The sequence below is a fragment of the Sminthopsis crassicaudata genome, chromosome 5, assembly GCF_048593235.1.
Source record: "Sminthopsis crassicaudata isolate SCR6 chromosome 5, ASM4859323v1, whole genome shotgun sequence".
Taxonomy (NCBI): Eukaryota; Metazoa; Chordata; class Mammalia; order Dasyuromorphia; family Dasyuridae; genus Sminthopsis; species Sminthopsis crassicaudata.
In genome coordinates this window covers 127,938,036-127,958,896 of record NC_133621.1, presented here as the reverse complement: position 1 = coordinate 127,958,896, position 20,861 = coordinate 127,938,036, and the positions used below count along the sequence as shown (strand labels likewise).

Below are 20,861 nucleotides of genomic sequence, written 5' to 3'. Positions count from 1 at the left end.
CAATTTAATCTTTATTTCTCTTTCCCATAAAGTCATCTCCCTGATTCTGACTCTCTCCTAGCTTCCCCTAAAACTTTAGTGAGCTTCAATTGGTATCACAATTATCGCTTTGATTCTGACTCTGCTAGATTCCCCTGGAATTAGCTGGCTATCAAGCAGCAGCATAATTTCGTCTTGCTTCTGCCCCTTGGCTAAACTTCTTTGGAACTTTAGCCTGCTGTCAGGCAGCACAATAAATCTTTGCCCTTTAACTGGAGACTGAATGTGTAAATTCTTTTGCCAAACCCATACCACCAACCAGGGGTGCCTTAATCTTGTTGAGGTGTCTTTCTCCTCAACATTGGCATATGATATTCTTTCCAGCACCCAGATAAATACAAAGCTACAAAGAAATATGGAAAGTGATGCAAAGATATCAGCAGAAAAACCATTGTATACATATTTATTTCATCTCATTTTTCAGTTAAAAAAACAAAGCTAGAGGCGAGGTAATTTGAAAGAAACCTAAAGCCTGACACAGAATAAAAACTTATTAGCTTTTAACTCATTTCAAATGCTTCAATTCATTTTGAATGGAACTGATTGGATGAAGTTTTCTAAGTTTATGAGACTAGGCCTAAGTCACATGATTCCCATTCCCAGATCTTGAACCCTGGGATGCAGAGTGAAGTAACAGGAAATGATATGATCCATAGGAAACAGACAACACTGGTATCAAGGATGATTACGTCCTTTTAGTCTATCCAATGAAAAGGCTTGGATCTTTTCCTATTTACCCAGCTGTTCTGCTTCCAGCTGATCAGGTTTAGGAGCACATGGCTAGAGTTGGGATAATTCCCAGGTGTGCTTGGGCCTCTTCTTGCAGGGATTAAATAAAAGCTTTCTCTTTGTTCCTGAAGATGTCTCTAATTAGTTAATTTGGGAAAGGGGGTCTAGAACCCATCCCACACAATTTAGTGTTAAATCCTAAAGTTATTAAAATTCTATTTTGTTTGCTTTTATTGATAGTGTTATGCCTCAGTTTCCCTGAATTGTTTAGCCTCAGTCTACCTACAAACCCCCTTCCTGGCCATTAGGACTGAAATAATTAGGACTTAGCCACCAGCATTCCAAAGAGTCATAAAACTCCACATGGCTCATCTCAAAAATTTGGGTATCTTCTGCCTCAGACATCTTGGCTCCTAGAATTTATGATCCTTGCTCCTTATCTCCAACCTGTCAGAACTGAATTTATGGTCCTTTCCTGGAGTTCCAGCTCACCAGTGCTCTCTCCCCTCTTGCCTTTGTTTCCCTGATTGCTGGAACCCTATTAAGAGTCTCAGGAATCCCTCACTCATTGTTGGATGCTTTGAGACAATAATCCCATTCACCCAGATGGCTAAGATGGCTCAGCTAGTCCAAACTCTCCCTCTAATAAAATATTAAAAACCTCTAATCTCTATCTTGCCTCAGCTTCTCTGGCATTACAACAGTTAATATGTTTACAAGATTTTTTTTTTTTTAATAAAACAAAGCACCCTCCAAACTAAAATTTAAGAGTAGAAAAAAAATTACATAAGTAAACTTTACCTTCTCAGTAAAATCTAATTCTTCCTCATCTGTGATTGGCCAGGAATCATCAGCCCCTGGTTTGTCAGAGAATCTTTTAAAAAGAAACAAAAAAAATAGTAGTTTTATTTCTAAAAGGCAACCATCAAGTTTTAGTTGTTGAAAAGTGCTTTACATTGTAAAGGATGACTTAATAGAACAGGGTATGTCAACTATTTGCACACCAAAATTCAATTTAGCAGAAAAGAAAATTTTGATTTAGAAGCAATGAATAGGTCTATCCTCTAGAATAACCTCACTTCTTATTTTTTATATTCCTCTAAAGTTGGCAAATGAACACAGGAACATTAAAAATCATAGGATCACTAAAAACCTGAAATTTAGTTGTAGCATGTCATTGTTCTCTGTGTCCTCCTTAACAGAGGAGGAAGTAAATTGCTTAAATAGTCCCATTTCAGAAAAAGAAATAGAACAAGCTATTAATCAACTCCCTAAGAAAAGATCCCCAGGGCCAGATGGATCTACATGTGAATTCTACCAAACATTTAAAGAACAATTAGCCCTAAGGCTATATAAACTATTTATTTGAAAAAATAGGGAATGAAGGAGTCCTACCAAATTCCTTTTATGACAAAGACATGGTACTTATACCTAAACCAGGTAGACTAAAAACAGAGAAAGAAAATTATAGACCAATCTTCCTAATGAATATTGATGCTAAAATCTTGAATAAAATATTAGCAAAAAGACTACAGAAAATCATCCCCAGGATAATATATCATGATCGAGTAGGAGTTATACCAGGAATGGAGGGCTGGTTTAATATTAGGAAAACTATTAGTATGAGTGACCATATTAATAACCAAATTAACAAAAACCACATGATCATTTCAATAGATGCAGAAAAAGCATTTGATAAAATACAACATTCATTCCTATTAAAAACACTTGAGTATAGGAATAAATGGACTTTTCCTTTAAATAATCAGTAGCATCTATTTAAAACCATCAGCGAGCATCATATGTAAGGGCGATAAACTGGAACCATTCCCAATAAGATCAGGAGTGAAACAACATTGCTCACTATCACCATCACTATTTAATATGTATTAGAAATGCTAGCTTTGGCAATAAGAGTTGAGAAAGAGATTAAAGGAATTAGAGTAGGTAATGAGGAAACGAAATTATCACTCTTTACTGATGATATGATGGTATACTTAGAGAACCCCAGATATTCTACTAAAAAGCTATTAGAAATAATCCACACCTTTAACAAAGTTTCAGAATACAAAATAAACTCACGTTAAGTCATTATCATTCTTATATATCACTAACAAAATCCAACAGTTAGAGTTACAAAGAGTTATTTCATTTAAAATAACTACCAATAGTATAAAATATTTAGGAATCTATTTGCCAAGGGAAAATCAGGAACTATATGAGCAAAACTACAAAACACTTTCCACACAAATAAAGTCAGATCTAACCAATTGGAAAAATATTAAATGCTCTTGGATAGGGCAAGCAAATACAATAAAGATGACAATACCACCTAAACTAATCTATTTATTTAGCACTAAACCAATCAGACTCCCCAAAAAACTATTTTAATGACCTAGAAAAAATAACAACAAAGTTCATATGGAAAAACATAAAGTCAAGAATTTCAAGGGAATTAAAGAAAAAAAAAATCAAACAAAGGTGGCCTAGTTGTACCAGATCTTAAATTATATTATAAAACATCAGTTACCAAAACCATTTGGTATTGGCTAAGAAATAGACTAGTGGATCAGTGGAATAGGTTAGGTTCGAAGGACAAAATAGTCAATAGCTTTAATAATCTAGTGTTTGACAAACCCAAAGATCCCAGCTTTTGGGATAAGAACTCATTGTTTGAAAAATTGATGGGAAAATTGGAAATTAGTATGGCAGAAACTAGGCATTGACCCTCACTTAATACTGTACATCAAGATAAAGTCAAAATGGGTTCATGACTTAGGCATAAAGAATGAGATTATAAATAAATTAGAGGAACATAGGATAGTCTACCTTTCAGACCTGTAGAAGAGGAAGGAATTTATGACCAAAGAAGAACTGGAAATCATTTTTTATCATAAAATAGAAAATTTTGATTATATCAAATTGAAAAGTTTTTGTACAAACAAAACTAAGGCAAACAAGATTAGAAGGGAAGCAAAAAACTGAGAAAACATTTTTACAGTCAAAGGTTCTGATAAAGGCTTCATTTCCAAAATATATAGAAAATTGACTCTAATTTATAAGAAATCAAGCCATTCTCCGATTGATAAATGGTCAAAGGATATGAACAGACAATTCTTAGATGAAGAAATTAAAACTATTTCTAGCCATATGAAAAGATGCTCCAAGTCATTATTAATCAGAGAAATGTAAATTATGACAACTCTGAGATAACACTGTGCACCTGTCAGATTGGTTAGAATCACAGGGAAAGATAATGCAGAATGTTGAGGAGGATGTGGGAAAACAGGGACACTGATACATTGTTGGTGGAATTGTGAATACATCCAGCCATTCTGTAGAGCAATGGAACTATGCTCAAAAAACTATCCAACTGTGCATAGCCTTTGACCTAGCAGTGTTACTACTGGGCTTATATCCCGAAGAGATTTTTAAAGAAGGGAAAGGGACCTGTATGTGCAAGAATGTTTGTGGCAGCCCTCTTTGTAGTGGACAGAAACTGGAAACTGAGTGGATGCCCATCAATTGGAGAATGGCTGAATAAACTGTAGTATATGAATATTATTGTTCTGTAAGAAATAACCAGCAGGATGATTTCAGAAAGGCCTAGAAGGACTTACATGAACTGATGCTGAGTTTAATGAGCAGGAGCAGGAGATCATTATATACTTCAACAATAATACTATATGATGATCAATTCTGATGGATGTGGACATCTTCAACAATGAGATGAACCAAATCAGTTCCAATAGAGCAGTAATGAATTGAACCAGCTCCTTGAGAGCAGGGCCTGGCCATATAATGAGGAGTGGAGATTCACATTCTGTAAGTTCTATAATATTCAATTAGTGGAGAATCAGGAGAGGGACTTGGAGTTCAGAATAGAAATAAAACCCTGCCTTTGCATTTTAGAAACTGTGTCTAAAAACCTAAGCACCTATTCATACAAGAATGTAAAATAGCAAAATTTCCTGAATTCATCAGAGAGTCAATGAAGTTCTTGGCAATATATTTTGTTTCTTACACTTAATCATATATGATTTACCCTTGATTGATAATATTTGATTCCATGAACTGTTTCACATTAATAAACGGTATCCTTTGTGATTGTGATGAATATCGCATGTGAATTCATCTAATTTCAAACTGCTCTTTCATTTGGTACCTGTGCACTTCATTTCTCTGATACCTCATATGCTCTCAAAAAAGTACAGCTTTATTAAAGATACAAAAATAAGGTTACCCTGATTTTAATAAGTCCTGCTTCTTTACCCCAGTTAAGCCCTTGGGAATCCCAGAAATTTCACGAGGTATATTTCTTTGAAATATACTGGATCTCTTTTATAGACAACTCAAGGGAGATTATTTCTCATTTGGTTTAGACTCCATGATCTGAGAATGCTAGATAGTAGCCATCAGTCATAGTATGATAAAGGGACTGGAGATCCTTATGTTCCCTAAAATTAAAAAGGGGAATGAAAACTGACTTCAGTTCACTATAAAAGATCAGAAAGAAGTCCCATTAATGGGTATCCCAATTAAAGATTTAAAATTCATGCTTTGTTCAGTGATCTGTCCTGTTTCTCAGTGTGTGTTTGCATTTCTGTCTACAATGAGCTGGGTTCAATTGCCTTGAAAAGTTTTAGAAGCAGCCAAACAGGGAAAAAAAAAAAAAAATGAAAATTCAGAGGTATGCTTAACAGATTTATTAGCATTACTAAAGAAAAGGAAAGCCTCTGGTTCTTATAATCCAGGCTACAAAGATAAAGCTAAAACTGAAAAAAAATTGTTAAAAACATCTTAATAGATTATGGAGGTTTTGAGATTAATCATTTTAAGATGGCAAGAGCATTCCTTCTGAAACATCTGAATAAGTTTTAGGATACCACTCTGTAAAATTCTTTTAAGGACAGCTCATATCCCTAGTACAACCTCTTTCCCCTGACTGCTACCCCAAAAGAACAAGAATAAAGATCAAGGACTTTTGCTTATTCTGACTCCAGCTGATTTTAAGGTATCCAGGGTGTCTTTACACCTCCCTCCTATTCCCTGGTGCCAACCCCTCTAATTTTGGGCATTAGTGCCCACCTGATTCTGGATCTCAGTGTCCAACCTCCATTTTGAAGCCCAGGGCTTCTCACTCCTCTGGACAAATTCTCTAGGTAAAACACTCTCTTCCCTCTGCCTGTGTCTTCGGCAACAAGAATTAGCCAGCCTGTCCTTGGTAAACCCCGTCTATGTTTCAGTTGAAAAAAATGTATTAAAGAAGTAGTCAAGCCTTTTGTAATATTTTAATGAGTTCTGGGGAATAGTTAGGACCTCACTCTTACACTTAAATCACTGCTTGCTGTAAAAGAATGGAAATTGAAATTACCTTGTATTTAATTGAAACCATCTCTCAGGGTTGTTCTGAAGGATCACAGGATGACTGTAAAATTGCTATGGCATGAGGCAAACTTAGCTTCATACTTGATAACTATATATGGGTTTTTAGATGTGACCACCATATGTTGCCATTGTTAAAGTAAATGTGTGAGATAATTTTGATTTTCTTTTGAGATGATTTGAAAATACATTCAACTTATCTGATTGGTAATTAATAGGATATTATTTGAAATATGATGGAAAAAGCAAGCAGAAGTAAGTAGGAGTGGTGAATCAGAATAAGAAAGAAAGAAAATAAAAAGGAAGTATATAGGAATGAGAAGAGCAAAGAACAAAAAAGTTACATAAATTTGTTCTTTCACACTGTGTGAACAAAGGATTTGAGAGTGTGATAACTGGAAAAATAGAAAAGCAGCTTGCAGCTACTTAAAAAACAAACAAACAAACAAACAAAAACCCACCACACTTTTGGGACCCAGGAGACAGGTAGAAGCTGTACCTGTGAAAATTTCAAGGTGAAGGTCTGCACTTAAAAATAAAACTGGCACTTAATCCTTTTCCTGGCTCACAAAGAAAGAAAAGGTTTATATACACATGATATAATAGGACTCTGTGACCTCCTGATCTTTGTGGAGGGTGTGTCACCTGGCCTGGGGAAATTCCTAAAAATGATCCCCACCCATCTGAATCTCCCCTGGGAAAGCTAAATGGTTCCCACAAAATGATCTGGGAATCACCTTGGTCTGGGAAACAATCACTACCCTTATTGATTTGGAAATTAGCCCCTAAAAATTCCCTAGTCCCAAACCACAGAAGGCTAAATAAAAAACAAGATTCTGGACTCAAGCCTTTGCTATCTTCCTAATCAAGAACTGAGAAAGGATTTGTAGGTGAAATAAACCCATTTTGCCACAAACCTGGCTTGTAGACTGGGACTGTGAATTCTTTCACAAAATCCTTGACACAGGCCTGGAGACCCCTATCACTGTTGGGTATCTCTCACCCCTCAAGACACACACATAAACACATAAATATTTGGGATTAGAAATCTAGTTAGAAAGTAAGAAATCTCACAAACTAAAGCACTGGTTATTTTAAGTTAATATTTAATTTGTGTATTTTGTAACTAAATTTCAATGTAAATTATAAGAAACTCCTAACCATTTTTTCTAATAGATTATATTCTATCTGAATTTTAAGAATTTTCTTGTTTTCTCCCCAAAATAAAGACACTTGTTTAAGTGAATGAAAGGGAAAACCCAAGCTTTCCTCCTGAAAACTGATAGTGTGGGAAAGCAAATCTTGGCATCTGCATCTATGAAGAAATTAGTTCTTTCTGAGATTACAGAACTGATATTTGGCTTGTCATAAGTATAAACAAAACAAGTAAAAGTGGGAGGGAAATTTGTTCAAAACCAGTCCTACCATTTTATTTAATGGAATACTTTAAGAGGAAGTTACAGTTAAGAAAATTTTTGTTATCATGAAAATTCTAATATTCTCATAATGGTTAATTAAATTACTGGAAGTTATTTTCTTGATGTTAAAATCCAAAATTGTAGTAGAAAAATTTTATGATTGTTAAACTAAGTTATTTGAAAGTACTATCAATTTTAAAACCAAAGCTGGTAATTCCAGTGTGTAGAAAGGAAGGGATAAGGTGAAAACTTTTATCTAGATTGGTTTTACTTGGAGTTAGAGGGTAAACAGTGATAAAAGTCTTCAATGTTAGGTGTGGTTAGCAGAGGAATTGATCAAACTTAATCCCAGAAGCTAGCAGGAAGAAGGCTCAGATTGAAATTTGTGTAGTTCTATGGTCCCACCCTCTGGGGAGGTCATCCAGTCAGAAATCCAAATTATGCCAAAGTCCTGAGAGCCACCCTTTGTAGAAGTCTGACAGATTCTCATCTTGCTCTGCCAATGTCAGAAATCCCAGTCGTGTCCCTGAGATTAAATTTTCTCATAAAATCTATTTATAGACCATCCCTCCTCTGGGTCAGTCTGCCACAGCACTCTGCCTCATGGTGTCTTTTTCTCTTTCCTCATGCCACATGATATTGATGGAGGGACCCCTGAAAGTGTCCTGGCTTCAGGGGGGAGAAACTCTCCTCTAGGAGAGGCCTGCCTCAAGGAATCAAGATGAAGTAGTTTCATTGTGTTATCTTGGTGGGACTAGCTGCACCTTTTATTGAGCTGAAAATTCGCTCGGGACCACTTAGTGGTCTCATTCAACTGGAAATCTAGGCCTAGGGGCAGTAACAACATTGAAGGAATCTCATTCAATTGAAACCTCAGACTCAGATTCCTTATAAAAACACACAATTTTAAATTCATAATTTGCAGAGGCCTGAAGTAGGAATCACGCCAGGCCAAGGAATCTTTCTTCCCTTGGCCCAGGTGCCTACCAGGACCCCTGCCCACTATGAAGAGACATTCTCTTCTTAGTGGTAAACCTTTTTATTATCTCTCTGTCAGGATTTCTCTGCTAGGACCTTTATCTCTCTGCCAGGACTTTGTCACTCAGAAGTCAGTCTTCCTAGCAGAAGCTGTCTTTTGTAGTGCCAACAATAAACTTCCTTTTTGCCAGTTTAATATTTCAGGTTCATGAATTCTTTCACATTAGACCTGTGCCAACCAAAGAGGGGTTCCCACTATTCTCTGCACTGCCACTAACCACATCATTTGGTTCCTTAGCCCAGAACTGCAGCAGTATCTCCTCTAATTCCACTAAACTTCCCAATCCCACTTCTCTTCCTTATAGCTAATAATTTTTTTTTTTAATATTATCCCTTGTATTCATTTTTTCCAAATTATCCCCCCCTCCCTCCACTCCCTCCTCCCAATTTCAGGCAATCCCATACATTTTACATATGTTACAATATAACCTAGATACAATATATGTATGTAAATACCATTTTCTTGTTGCATATTAAGTATTAGCTTCCAAAGGTATTAAGTAACCTGGGTAGATAGACAGTAGTGCTAACAATTTACATTCGCTTCCCAGTGTTCCTTCTCTGGGTGTAGTTATTTCTGTCCATCATTGATCAACTGGAAGTGAGTTGGATCTTCTTTATGTTGAAGACATCCACTTCCATCAGAATACATCCTCATACAGTATTGTTGTTGAAGTGTATAGTGATCTCCTGGTTCTGCTCATTTCACTCAGCATCAGTTGATGTAAGTCTCTCCAAGCCTCTCTGTATTCCTCCTGCTGGTCATTTCTTACAGAGCAATAATATTCCATAACCTTCATTTACCCAACCATTCTCCAATTGATGGACATCCATTCAACTTCCAGTTTCTAGCTACAACAAAAAGGGCTGCCACAAACATTTTGGCACAAACAGGACCCTTTCCCCTCCTCAGTATTTCTTTGGGATATAATCCCAATAACAGCAATGCTGGATCAAAGGGTATGCACAGTTTGATAACTTTTTGGGCATAGTTCCAAATTGCTCTCCAGAATGGGTGGATTCTTTCACAACTCCACCAACAATGTATCAGTGTCCCAGTTTTCCCACATCCCCTCCAACATTCATTATTATTTGTTCCTGTCATCTTTAGCTAATAACTCTTTTAAGATGCTAAGGTGCTAAGTCCCTTTCAGGATTTAGCCTACCAGCTAAAGACATGCCCCTGATCCCTTTTTACTGGGTAATTGTGAGTTCTGCTGAAGTACTTGTCTTTCATATGCCTTTCCACTCTGTTTCATATTTACCCTTCCAGGTATATATTGTATCCCTTTACTTTATAACCCCTTCTCCTAAATAAATCTACCTTTTGTCAAAGAGAATGGCTATTGTAAATTCTTCACATGATCAAACTCCACCTTTTCGTGTTTCCCATCAAGTAGTGTCTACATCACATACATCAGTTTGGTCCTCAAATCATGTCCTTTGGTGCCATCATAAACCACATCAGGCATCAGAGTGGAGGGAGGTGAAAGAAAAGAACACTTACAATAGCCCCACAGGCTGGAGTGGTGGGCTCAGCTTCCTCTGGGTTCGTATTGAATTCCTTAATTTATAAACTAGCCAGGTTTCTTTAAACTATTTTGCATAATTTTTGTTTTTCTTCCCAGGTTATTTTTATCTTCTTTCTAAATCTGATTTTTCTTGTGTAGCAAGACAGCAATATAAACATATATACATATGTTGTATTTAACACATACTTTAACATATTTAATATATATGGGACTACCTGCCATCTAGAGGAGGGAGTGGAGGAAAGGAGGAGAAAAGTTGGAACAGAAATTTTTGCAAGGGTCAATGTTGAAAAATTACCCATGCATATGTTTTGTCAATAAAAAGCTATAGGGTTAGAGGGGGGAACCGGGGCAAGGGGAGAGGGAAGGAGAGATCACACACCCCCGTGCAGGGATTGGGGGGGGATGTCTTAGGCTTCTCCAAGGGGGCCCTCCTTCTTTTCCCCCTCCCCCAACCCCTGCTCTTACTGTTTCACTTCATCCAGCTCTTTCACGTCGTACTTTCCGACTAGTGGCAGCTGCTGTACCTTCGCCACATCCCCGACCGAGGCAGCTTTGTGGCGCTTCTCGAGGTCCTTGTCCTGAATGAGATATCCTGCGTTGGTGTCGGACTCTGGGAACCAGCAGTCCCTCCGAGGATTGGCGAAGGAGCTAGATGGAGACTGCCCTTTCTTGTTGCTGAAGCTCAAAGTCTTTCTCATCCTGGGGACAGACTTCAGGGCCGTGGAAAGAACTCGCGAGGGAGTCCTTTCTTGGCGCTTCAGCCTGCTCGGAGGCCTAGATTCCATTCCAGAATTAGAGGGAAATGTCAATAACCCGAAGCCGGAGGTTATAACCAATTGAAACCTAGAGCCGGTGGCAACCCCGGCAACTCCTGGAGGGGAACTGAACTGAGAACGCAGTTAGATCGGGGGCCACGAGGGTGGACCCAACTGTCAAGTCACGCATGGATGAGTGCGCTTGTGTAGGGTCGGTTAGCTCTCACCATGAGGATGGGTGAGCTCGAGGACTCTGGTGCTTTCCTTTGTGACGGTGGATAAAGCAGGTCCTCTCCGAGCCTCGGTTTTTTACTAAATAGTCTCCCAAGTCTCTTGTGCAAGGCTCCCAGCATGGAAACGAGGTCTTCAGGGCCCTAATAGACCCCCTGAGACAAAGGCAGTCTATGTTTCTCTTGCGATTATCCTTTCCCCTTTACTGCCTTTGTATAGACGAGAGCCTGGCATAGGGAGGGAAGAACTAGCCTCATCCAGGAAAACCTGAGTTCAAACCCAGACTCTGCAGAATGTAAATTGCGATATTGATACTGTTATTAATGGGGGGAAGGAGTTCATTGCAAAAGATTTAAACATATTCTAAGGCTATAATAATAGAATAATAATGTTTCAATCATAGAGGATAATTGTCTCATTCAACTCTAGGCTAATGGGACTCTGTCTATAATATTGTACTTATGAATGCTACATTTTAGGAGGGACTTTGATGAATTCCGAGATGATTTATGGATGAATTAAGAATGATTAAAATAGAAAAGATTAAGGAAAAACAAATCTAATTTGAATATCCAACAGGGACACTTATTCTCAATATTAGTTTATATCATACTGTTGCAAGCTTCCATTAGGATAGATCATCAAAGTTGGCTTTGTTTTTAAGGTATATAGAAGCTAGCAGTATTTTATTGTGCTGATATTATGCTCCAAATCATAAGGAAATTTCTGCAAAGGAGAACTTTACAGGCTATTATCTAAGTGACCTTGGCCTTTTCCACTCTTTTTTCTCCTCTCCTTTACATAGATGTGAAATGCATCCTCTGCACCACTAGCTCACACTGATTTGTCATTTCAGCTCCAGGGTCACTGATTCATACCCACCCTGATGACTGGCTGCTGCAACTGCTGTTGCTACTACTTGTTGTAATCTTCTTCCCCTGTTCTTCCTCCTTTCCTCCCTTCTTTCCCTTTTCCTTCTCTCTCCCTGCTTTCTCCCCTCCTCCTCTTTCTCCTTTCCAGACAACCAAAACTGTAAGGTCATCTTCTAGGTTTTTTGGTCTCAGGAGTGGACTGTTTGTAACCCAGTGTATAAATTTGGTGGTACATATGTTATTGGTTGTACCTGTGCCATTTCCTGTCAATATCTCTTCAAGGATGTACTCTATCCGTTATATTTGCCATATTTGATTTCTGTAGAATTTTAATACTGTCTCTAAGTGACATATTGGTCTATTACTGTTGGTACATTACTCTAAATGGTATATTACTGTTCCACAACATTTTCTACTATCTAGCACCATGATCCAGTACTCTAAATATATTTGGACTATGACTTGGCTAGTTAGAAGTCCTAGTGAGCAAGTAATGTACTCTATCATTATATGCATATTATATAGTGTCTAATTTCTGGACAGAAAATTAGGAATCAATTATAAAATTATTTTTAAAAATACATATACATACATATATATGCAAATGTATACATATTTATGTTTACATATATATATAAATATTCATACCTATTCACACACATATACATATTCTATATATATATACATACACAGAACTACATGTCTACCTACCCATATACATTCAAGACATATATAGATATATATATTCATATACATTTACTTATATATAGACATACATCTAAAACAATAGTAATATGGCTGACATAATGTTTATTTCTCTCTTAATTGAATCTTTTAGCTTGATTTTGTCTAGAATCAATGATTACTAGTCCTACTTTTTTTTTTCTGATTCTTGTAGTATTTCCATATATCTCATTTCCTATCCCTGTAAACTCTTCTTTAAATCTGCTTCTTAACTTGCCTTGCTATTACTTAATATGTCTCTACCATGAATCCCTCCCTTATTTTTTCTCTCAGCCTTTCCTTTCCCTCTGTCCCACTCCTATTAATCTACACACCTAACTGTAACCCAGATTATTGTGATTTTCAACCAACACCTTTATTCTGTTTGAAAGGAAGCGATAATGGCAATTCTAGAAAAGGAAAGAAAAAAAAAAAAGCCTGAAAAGACATATCAAATTATGCAAAGTAAAATGAACAGAATTAGGAGAACAATTTATATAATAGCAAAACATTTCCTAATCTTCATTTTATTTAGTTTTTCTATTGTCAAGAATTATTTTTCTCTTCCTCCTAGTAGTTTCCCCTCTTTGAAAGAAAAACAAAACCAACATATCAAATATGAAAACCAAACCAAATCAATTCCTACATTGCTTGTGCCTAAAGATGTTTGTCTTTTTGTCATAATAAAAATTTGCAACAAAGAAAGACTGAAGTCCAAGATTTTGAGCATGATCAATTTGTTAACAAAGCAAATACCATTAAAAGGAGGTGAATGGCTCCTTCTTAGCTAGAGATGCATCTGACATTCAGAGCAATTTTTTATGTAATTGGCTATATAAGGTGCAATGACACAAACTAAACTAAGACTGTGATTTGATGCTGGAGTTGAGGGTGAGCTTTCATTTTGCCAAATCATACTGACTTTCAAGATGAGTCCCTAGAATGTAAACAATGAAAAAAACTAAATTGAGCAATTTTTTTTGGGAGAGTCCCATGCCAGATATCACTTTAAATAAAGGCACATACTGCTAGGCAAAACATTTGACCAGTTTGATTCATCTTCTACTTGTTTTCCTTTTCTCCTTCATGAGAAGAGAATAGATTGTAACCCTTAAAATTAAGGAACCTAAACTCTTACAAATTCTATTGTATTACTTCCACTTTGTATCCATAGATATTAATTCAATAATTAAAACTCTTAGTGTTAATAAATAATCTAAATTTCACATTTTTTCTACATCTTTAATTCATTACCTTTCTGTTACTTTCCTTAATTTGTCACTTGCATTTCTATAATTATGCTTTGTCATTGCATTGTTAATATTTCTTAAGTGCATCAAAATTATTTGTTTTCATAATGCTATCATTGTATAAATTGTTTTCTGGGTTCTGCTTTCTTCCTTCACTCTACATAAGTTCATGCCAGTCTTCCCAAGTTCTCTGAAAAGCATCTTTCTGAAGCATCTTTCATTACTTCTTAGGGTAGAATTGTATTCTGATATATTTACATACCATTGTTTGTTCAGCTGTTATCCAATTGATGAATACATCCATTTCTTTGTCCCACCTCCCAAAAAGTGTTCATAAGTATTTTTATTCATGTGTATTCTTTTAACACTTTCTTTGATCCCTTTCACATATAAACTTAGAATAGATATCACTGGGTCAAAGGTATTCATGATTCAAAGACATTGAGGTATACTTGGCAAATTGCTCTCTAGAATGACTAGACCAGCTCACAACTCCACCAATATATATTAATATACCTGTTTCCCACCATTTTTTTTCCCACTAGCATTTTTTTCTTTTTTACTTTACCAATCTCATGGTCATGAGGTATAATCTCACAGTCACAATAATTTGCATTTCTCTAATAATGACTTGGAATATTTTTTATATGGTTATTGTTTGGATATTTTCCTTTGAGAACTACTTATTCATATCTTTTGACTATCAGTTATTCCTAGAAATTTGATTCAGTTTTTTAATTATCTTGGAAATGAACTTGGAAAGAAACTTTCTTCATTATGGAAAGCTGGTTTTCAAATCTTATCAGATTGCTGACTTTGGCTAATCAGTGGCTTGCATTAGAAATTGTCTCTTTAGTAGTTTCAAAAGCCCTAAGAATCTACTTTTGATTCCTAGTAGAATGTAAGTGCTCAGATATTTCAGTTAAGTCTTTTTTTTAAATAGCTTTTTAATTACAAAACATATACATGGGTAATTTTTTCAACATTGACCCATGCAAAACCTGTTCCAAATTTTCCTCTTTCCCCCCACCTTTTCCCCTAGATGGCAGGTAGTCCAATACATGTTAAATATGTTTAAATACATGTTAAATCCACTATATGTATACATAGTTATACAGTTATCTTGCTGCACAAGGAAAATAGGATCTAGAAAGAAAAAAAAAACCTGAGAAGAAAACAAACAAAAAAAAGCAAACAATAACAAAGAGTGAAAATGTTATGTTGTGGTCCACACTCAATTCCCTCAGTTCTCTCTGTAGGTATAGATGGCTCTCTTCATCATTGAACAATTGGAACTGGTTTGAATCATCTCATTGTTGAAGAGAGCCATGTACATCAGAATTGATCATCATTTAGTCTTGTTATTGCCATGTATAATCTCCTGATTCTGCTCATTTCACTCAGCATCAGTTCATGTAAGTCTCTCTAGTCCTCTCTGAAATCATCCTGCTGGTCACTTCTTTTTTTTTTTTTTTAAATTTTTAAAAATTTATTTATTAATTTATTTATTTTAAAAATTAATTTTATAATTATAATTTTTTGACATTACATATGCATGGGTAATTTTTTACAGCATTATCCCTTGTACCCACTTCTTTTTTGAATTTTCCCCTCCCTCCCTCCCTCTGACCCCTCCCCTAGGTGACAGGCAATACCATACATATTACATGTGTTACAGTATATCCTACATACAGTAGATGTGTGTAAAACCGAGTTTCTTGTTGCACTGTAAGAATTGGATTCAGAAGGTAAAAGTAACCTGGGTAGAAAGACAGTAGTGCAAACAGTTTACACTCAATTCCCAGTGTTCCTTCTTTGGGTGTAGCTGATTCTGTCCATCATTGATAAACTAGAACTGAATTAGATCTTCTCTATGTTAAAGATATCCACTTTAATCAGAATATGTCTTCATACAGTATCATTGTTGAAGTGTATAATGATCTCCTGGTTCTGCTCATTTCACTCAGCATCAGTCCATGTAAGTCTCTCCAAGCCTCTCTGTATTCCTCCTGCTGGTCATTTCTTACAGAGCAATAATATTCCATAACATAATTTACCCAACCATTCTCCAATTGATGGACATCCATTCATCTTCCAGTTTCTAGACACTACAAAAAGCCACAAAAATTTTGGCACATACAGGTTGCTTTCCCTTCTTTAGTATTTTTTTTGGGATATAAGCCCAGTAGTCTGCTGGTCACTTTTTACAGAACAATAATATTCTGTAACATTCATATACCATAATTTATTCAGCCATTCTCCAATTGATGGACATCCACTCAGTTTCCAGTTTGTAGCCACTATGAAAAGGGCTGACACAAATATTTTCTACATGTGGGTCCTTTTCCCTTCTTTAAGATCTCTTTGGTTTATAAGCCCAGTAGTAACACTGCTGGATCAAAGGGTATGCATATTTTGATAACTTTTTGGGCATAATTACAAATTGCTCTCCAGAATGGTTGGATCCATTCAAAACTCCATCAACAATGTATCAGTGTCCCAGTTTTGCCACATCCCCTCCAACATTTGTCATTATTTTTCCCCCCATTTTAGCCAATCTGACAGGAGTGTAGTGGTATCTCAGAGTTTTCTTAATTTGCATTTCTCTGATCAATAGTAATTTGGAGCACCTTTTCATATGACTAGAAATAGTTTCAATTTCTTCATCTGAAAACTGTCTATTTGTATCCTTTAACCATTTATTATTTTGTTTGCCTTTCTGTGGATACTAATATTACAATAATCCAATAGCATTACAATAATTCGATAAATCCAACCCAATAAACATTTAGTAAATGCCTATGATATGCAATGTACTCTACTTAGCTCTGGGGATACAATTACAAAAAAACAAACCAGTCCCTGTCCTCAGTGAATTTACAATCTAAAGAGGAAGACAACACAAAAATGGAGGCATGAAAATGGCAGGAGGGCAGTGTCAGGAGACAAGGAGAAGGGACATCAGAAATACCAATATGGGCACATTTTGCTCCATGGACTGAAACTAGGTAGGGCATCAGATAGGAAGTGGAGTGATATGAGAGGTCAGGTTCTGTCCTCCATAAAAGAGGGCAATGGGAGGAGTATAGTTCTCCATTTTCCAATCCTCCAATCAGAGGAGAGGGGAGGCTGAAAGAGGTGGAATTAATCAAGGCTTAACAGCAGCTTGATGGTGAGTTTAGAAATGATGAACTTGTCCTTGGAGAGCCATTTTGTTTTGTGAAGTTGAGATCAAGCAGGGAAACCAATGCAACAATTTTTAAATGTCATCCAGAACTCAATGCAAAGGAATAGCTATGAAGTGAGTAGGGCAGCGTTTAGAGAGACTATAATATTTTTTATATTTTTGCTGCTTTTATCACAATCCAAGTTCTCATTAGCTTTTTATGTTGGCTGCCTTTTCACACTGTTGACTGTTTTGAGTTTGCCTCCAGTAAAAAACAAAATGCTCTCTGATTATCCTTCCCCCAGCTAGAAATGGATTTTTTAAATCTGTTTCAGATTTGATATTTATCACTATCACTATTACTTTTTATTTTATATTTGGTCCAATGTTTTAACCCATCAAGAACTCTCTTGGTACCCTGGTCCTATCCTCTAAGCTTTGTTATATGTGAATTTGAAAAGTATATTTCTGTTTTTAACAGTTATTGCCAAACACTGATCCATGGCCCAATCTATGGATGTGATGTGGTGTAGTTCCTAGGAAAAATATAGCAGTGGCCTTGAAGCCACCTAGCCTTGGAAGGGATGTAATTGGAAATGACATATTTCTCCTTCTGGGTTATCCTGCCCTACTTTATTCTATATGAGCAGGATGCTGAGCCCACAAATATTGCTAGCTATCAGTTAACCATGTTGATCATTGATAACAGAGTTTCTGAGAGCAACAATAATGAGGTGCTTAAAGTTGACACAGGTGCAGAACAAAATTGGGTGCCTGTCACTTGACCTAGTGATATTTCAAGCCTAAAAACATACCTCTGGAAGGTTCTTCGTCCTTGGCCAGTGCTGCTCAGAGAATTATTTGCACACAAAATCAGAACCAGACTGCTCTTCAACTTTACCTTTAAACTATAAAATTAGCATATCAGTGATATGAAGTACCTAGTCTCTTTAATTTTCCATACAAATTTGTCTTTTTGCCTTACCCACTTTAATTAGAGTTGCAATTATAATAAATTTTGCCTCTTGGCTTGGAGATGTGTCTGAGCCTGCAAATTCTGTTGAGACACCTTGTGACACTGGTCTGAAATCCCAATCGTTTTGGGATCCCCATTGAACACCAACATATCCAGAATGCAACAACAATAACACACAATTAACCTCTATGCAGTACTTTAAGTTTGCAAAATATCTCATTATCTAATCACAACTTGGAAAATAGGTATAAGTATTAACCCTATCTTACACAGGAGGGAACTGAGGCAGAGTGGTTAAGTGACTTGTCCAAGTAAACTCCTGAAGTTGAATTTAAATTCAAGTCTCTTTGATTCCAAGGCTATCCATTCTATGCACTATACTCTCTAAGTACAGATTTTTTTTTTTTAATTTCAAAGGAAAATATTAAATACCATTCACCAGATCAATTCATTCAGATATTTGGGTTTATGTTATTGTCTTAAAAATTATGCCTTTTTATTTAATTTCTTAGTATCCCCCCCTTACTTCTCAGTGTATCCATTCAGTCCAAAAGCATCTATTTCATATCGACTATGTGACAAGAATCATGATAAGCACAGAGGGTACAAAAAAAGGCAGACCTTGATCTCAAATTACCAAGTGAAACAAAATGAATCTGACAGTTTGTTAGCATGTGCAACATTCCAGTCTTATAGTCCTCCTGCTCTCTAATGAGAGGAGAGAAGTGTGCTTGTTCTGTAGAATGAAGATTGGTCATTACAATAAATAAAGATTAGCTCTTGGAGTTATATGTTGCAAACCTGTTAAATTGTAATTCTATTTTTTAAAGTGTTCTAAAGGGATCACCTTGGGATTTTTTTTTTTAATAGTTCAGGTGATTGATCGATAGCATCTGTCATTAAATCATTCAGATCCCAAATTTGTCTCTTCTTTGCAATGGCATACAAAGTATTGAAATATTGATTACATAATGAATCCTCAGATTTTTGTCAAAGTACTGAGTAATATATTTACAAGCTTCTTCTTGAGATAAATGTTTGGTACCTAGAGCATAGAGACTCTTTAATCAACAACACAAAATAGTGGCACTTCAGGCACTTGTCAAAGAATTTAAACATGAATTTTGTGCTACTTACCAAATGGTTCCTTAAAAATACTGCTTTTTGAGAAAGAAATTTAATGGACATATTCACTACATATTTCTCTAGATTTCCTCAACTCTATCCTTGTAGTGAGAGAAACAAAAGTCAGAATACCTGAACCAGTTTATTTCAGCATCCCATGGAAAATGCTGAGTTAAGATTTATTGTTATATCCTTATCTGTTATAGAGAATAGATATAACAAGTATCTGTTTGTATATTTCTCTGGTTTTACCAAAATCATGATCAAAGACTTTGTTCATTAATTTACCCAGGGTCACATAAGTAAAGATCTATGTGATCAAGATTTCCTTGAAATGGGGCTAGAGAAAAAATTTTGTCTGCTCAAACTTGTATACTTTCTTTTTTTTTTTCTTTTAATCAGATGAGAATAATGTGCATGAGAAATATATGCATAACTTCATATAGTTTTTCCTTTTACTTTAGTTGATAGGCTGGTAGGCATGGCAGTCACTGATGAAAACTAGTGCCAGACTAGTGAGGAAAATGTTTGCTATTTACAACTGACTTTGAAAATCAACTTATTCTGCTTGCTTGGTAATATGTAGTTCTTTATAATTTTTTTGTGTTTTGTTTTTGAAAAGAAATGTCATGTCACATTAATTTTTAATTTAGACAAAAAGAAGAAATTTTCTAAAAACAGAAAAATGGAGAATATTTTCTATAGAATTAAACCCATGAATTTTCTTTAGAATACCTCTTGTCTCAGGAGTTATAAACTCTGAATACACATATGGAAATATAATAAAATAATGTTATAGACTCTCTTTTTATTTTGTTTTCTTTAAATATTTTTTAATTCTTTTTTTAAATCTCAAGTGTGATTTAATTATAGTTGGTTATTTATTTAAAAAAACAGAAAACTTTTCTTTTTTTTTTTTGCATGAAAAGATTTAAGAAAGGTTTCTAATTGCACGAAAGCTCTTTAGGTGAGAATAAATTTATTTGCAATGAATTAGTAAAGGACAGATTATAGTCAGAAAATACAACGGAAAGTATAATAGATTGGAATATATCGCTCACAGATACAAAGATAGACAAAATCAAATTAAGTAAAATAGAATATGAACACAATTTATGAAATGTTTGAAAACAATTTTTATAAAGTGAATGTAAACAGAGATTGTTTCATATGTAACTTTTTTTCTTTATTGATAGTAGGGTACTAGTAGGAGAAAGAAGAAGGAAAGTGCAGTCTATATTATTCATATAATTCACTTTGCTAAGTCAATTAACAAATTCTTATTGAGTGTCTACTACTGAAAGTATATGTGAAGGATATAAGATGAATCATTTTGCTTTCTTGAAAAGCTCATTTACAAGAATAATTAAGAAATGTTTTCATGATTGGCAATAATGATAGAGGACCTGGTTTCAAATTTTGCTTCTGACTTATGAAACATTAGGCTTGATCACTTTGAGTCGCATTCATTTTTTTTTTTTTTTTTTTGGTAATAGCTTTTTATTTTCAAAAGATATCCAAAGATACTTTTCAGCATTCACCCTGACAAAATCTTGTATTCCAAGTTTTTCTCCCTTTCTCCTCACCCCCTCCCTTAGACAGCAAATAATCCAATATAT

The 20,861-nt window shown here is 35.5% G+C and overlaps 1 protein-coding gene across 1 annotated transcript in view; it reads right to left on the bottom strand.

Annotated features, from left to right (window-relative positions):
• Positions 1–10,923, bottom strand: part of LOC141543252 (ankyrin repeat domain-containing protein 26-like) — a 98,324-nt gene extending 87,401 nt beyond the window's left edge. The window contains exons 1-2 of the mRNA XM_074268192.1: positions 10,610–10,923; positions 1,570–1,642 (exon numbers count right to left, since the gene is read on the bottom strand). Coding sequence (XP_074124293.1) covers positions 1,570–1,642; positions 10,610–10,842 — 306 coding nt within the window. The 5' untranslated portion in view covers positions 10,843–10,923. The remainder of the gene's footprint in view (positions 1–1,569; positions 1,643–10,609) is intronic.
• Positions 10,924–20,861: the final 9,938 nt, after the last annotated feature.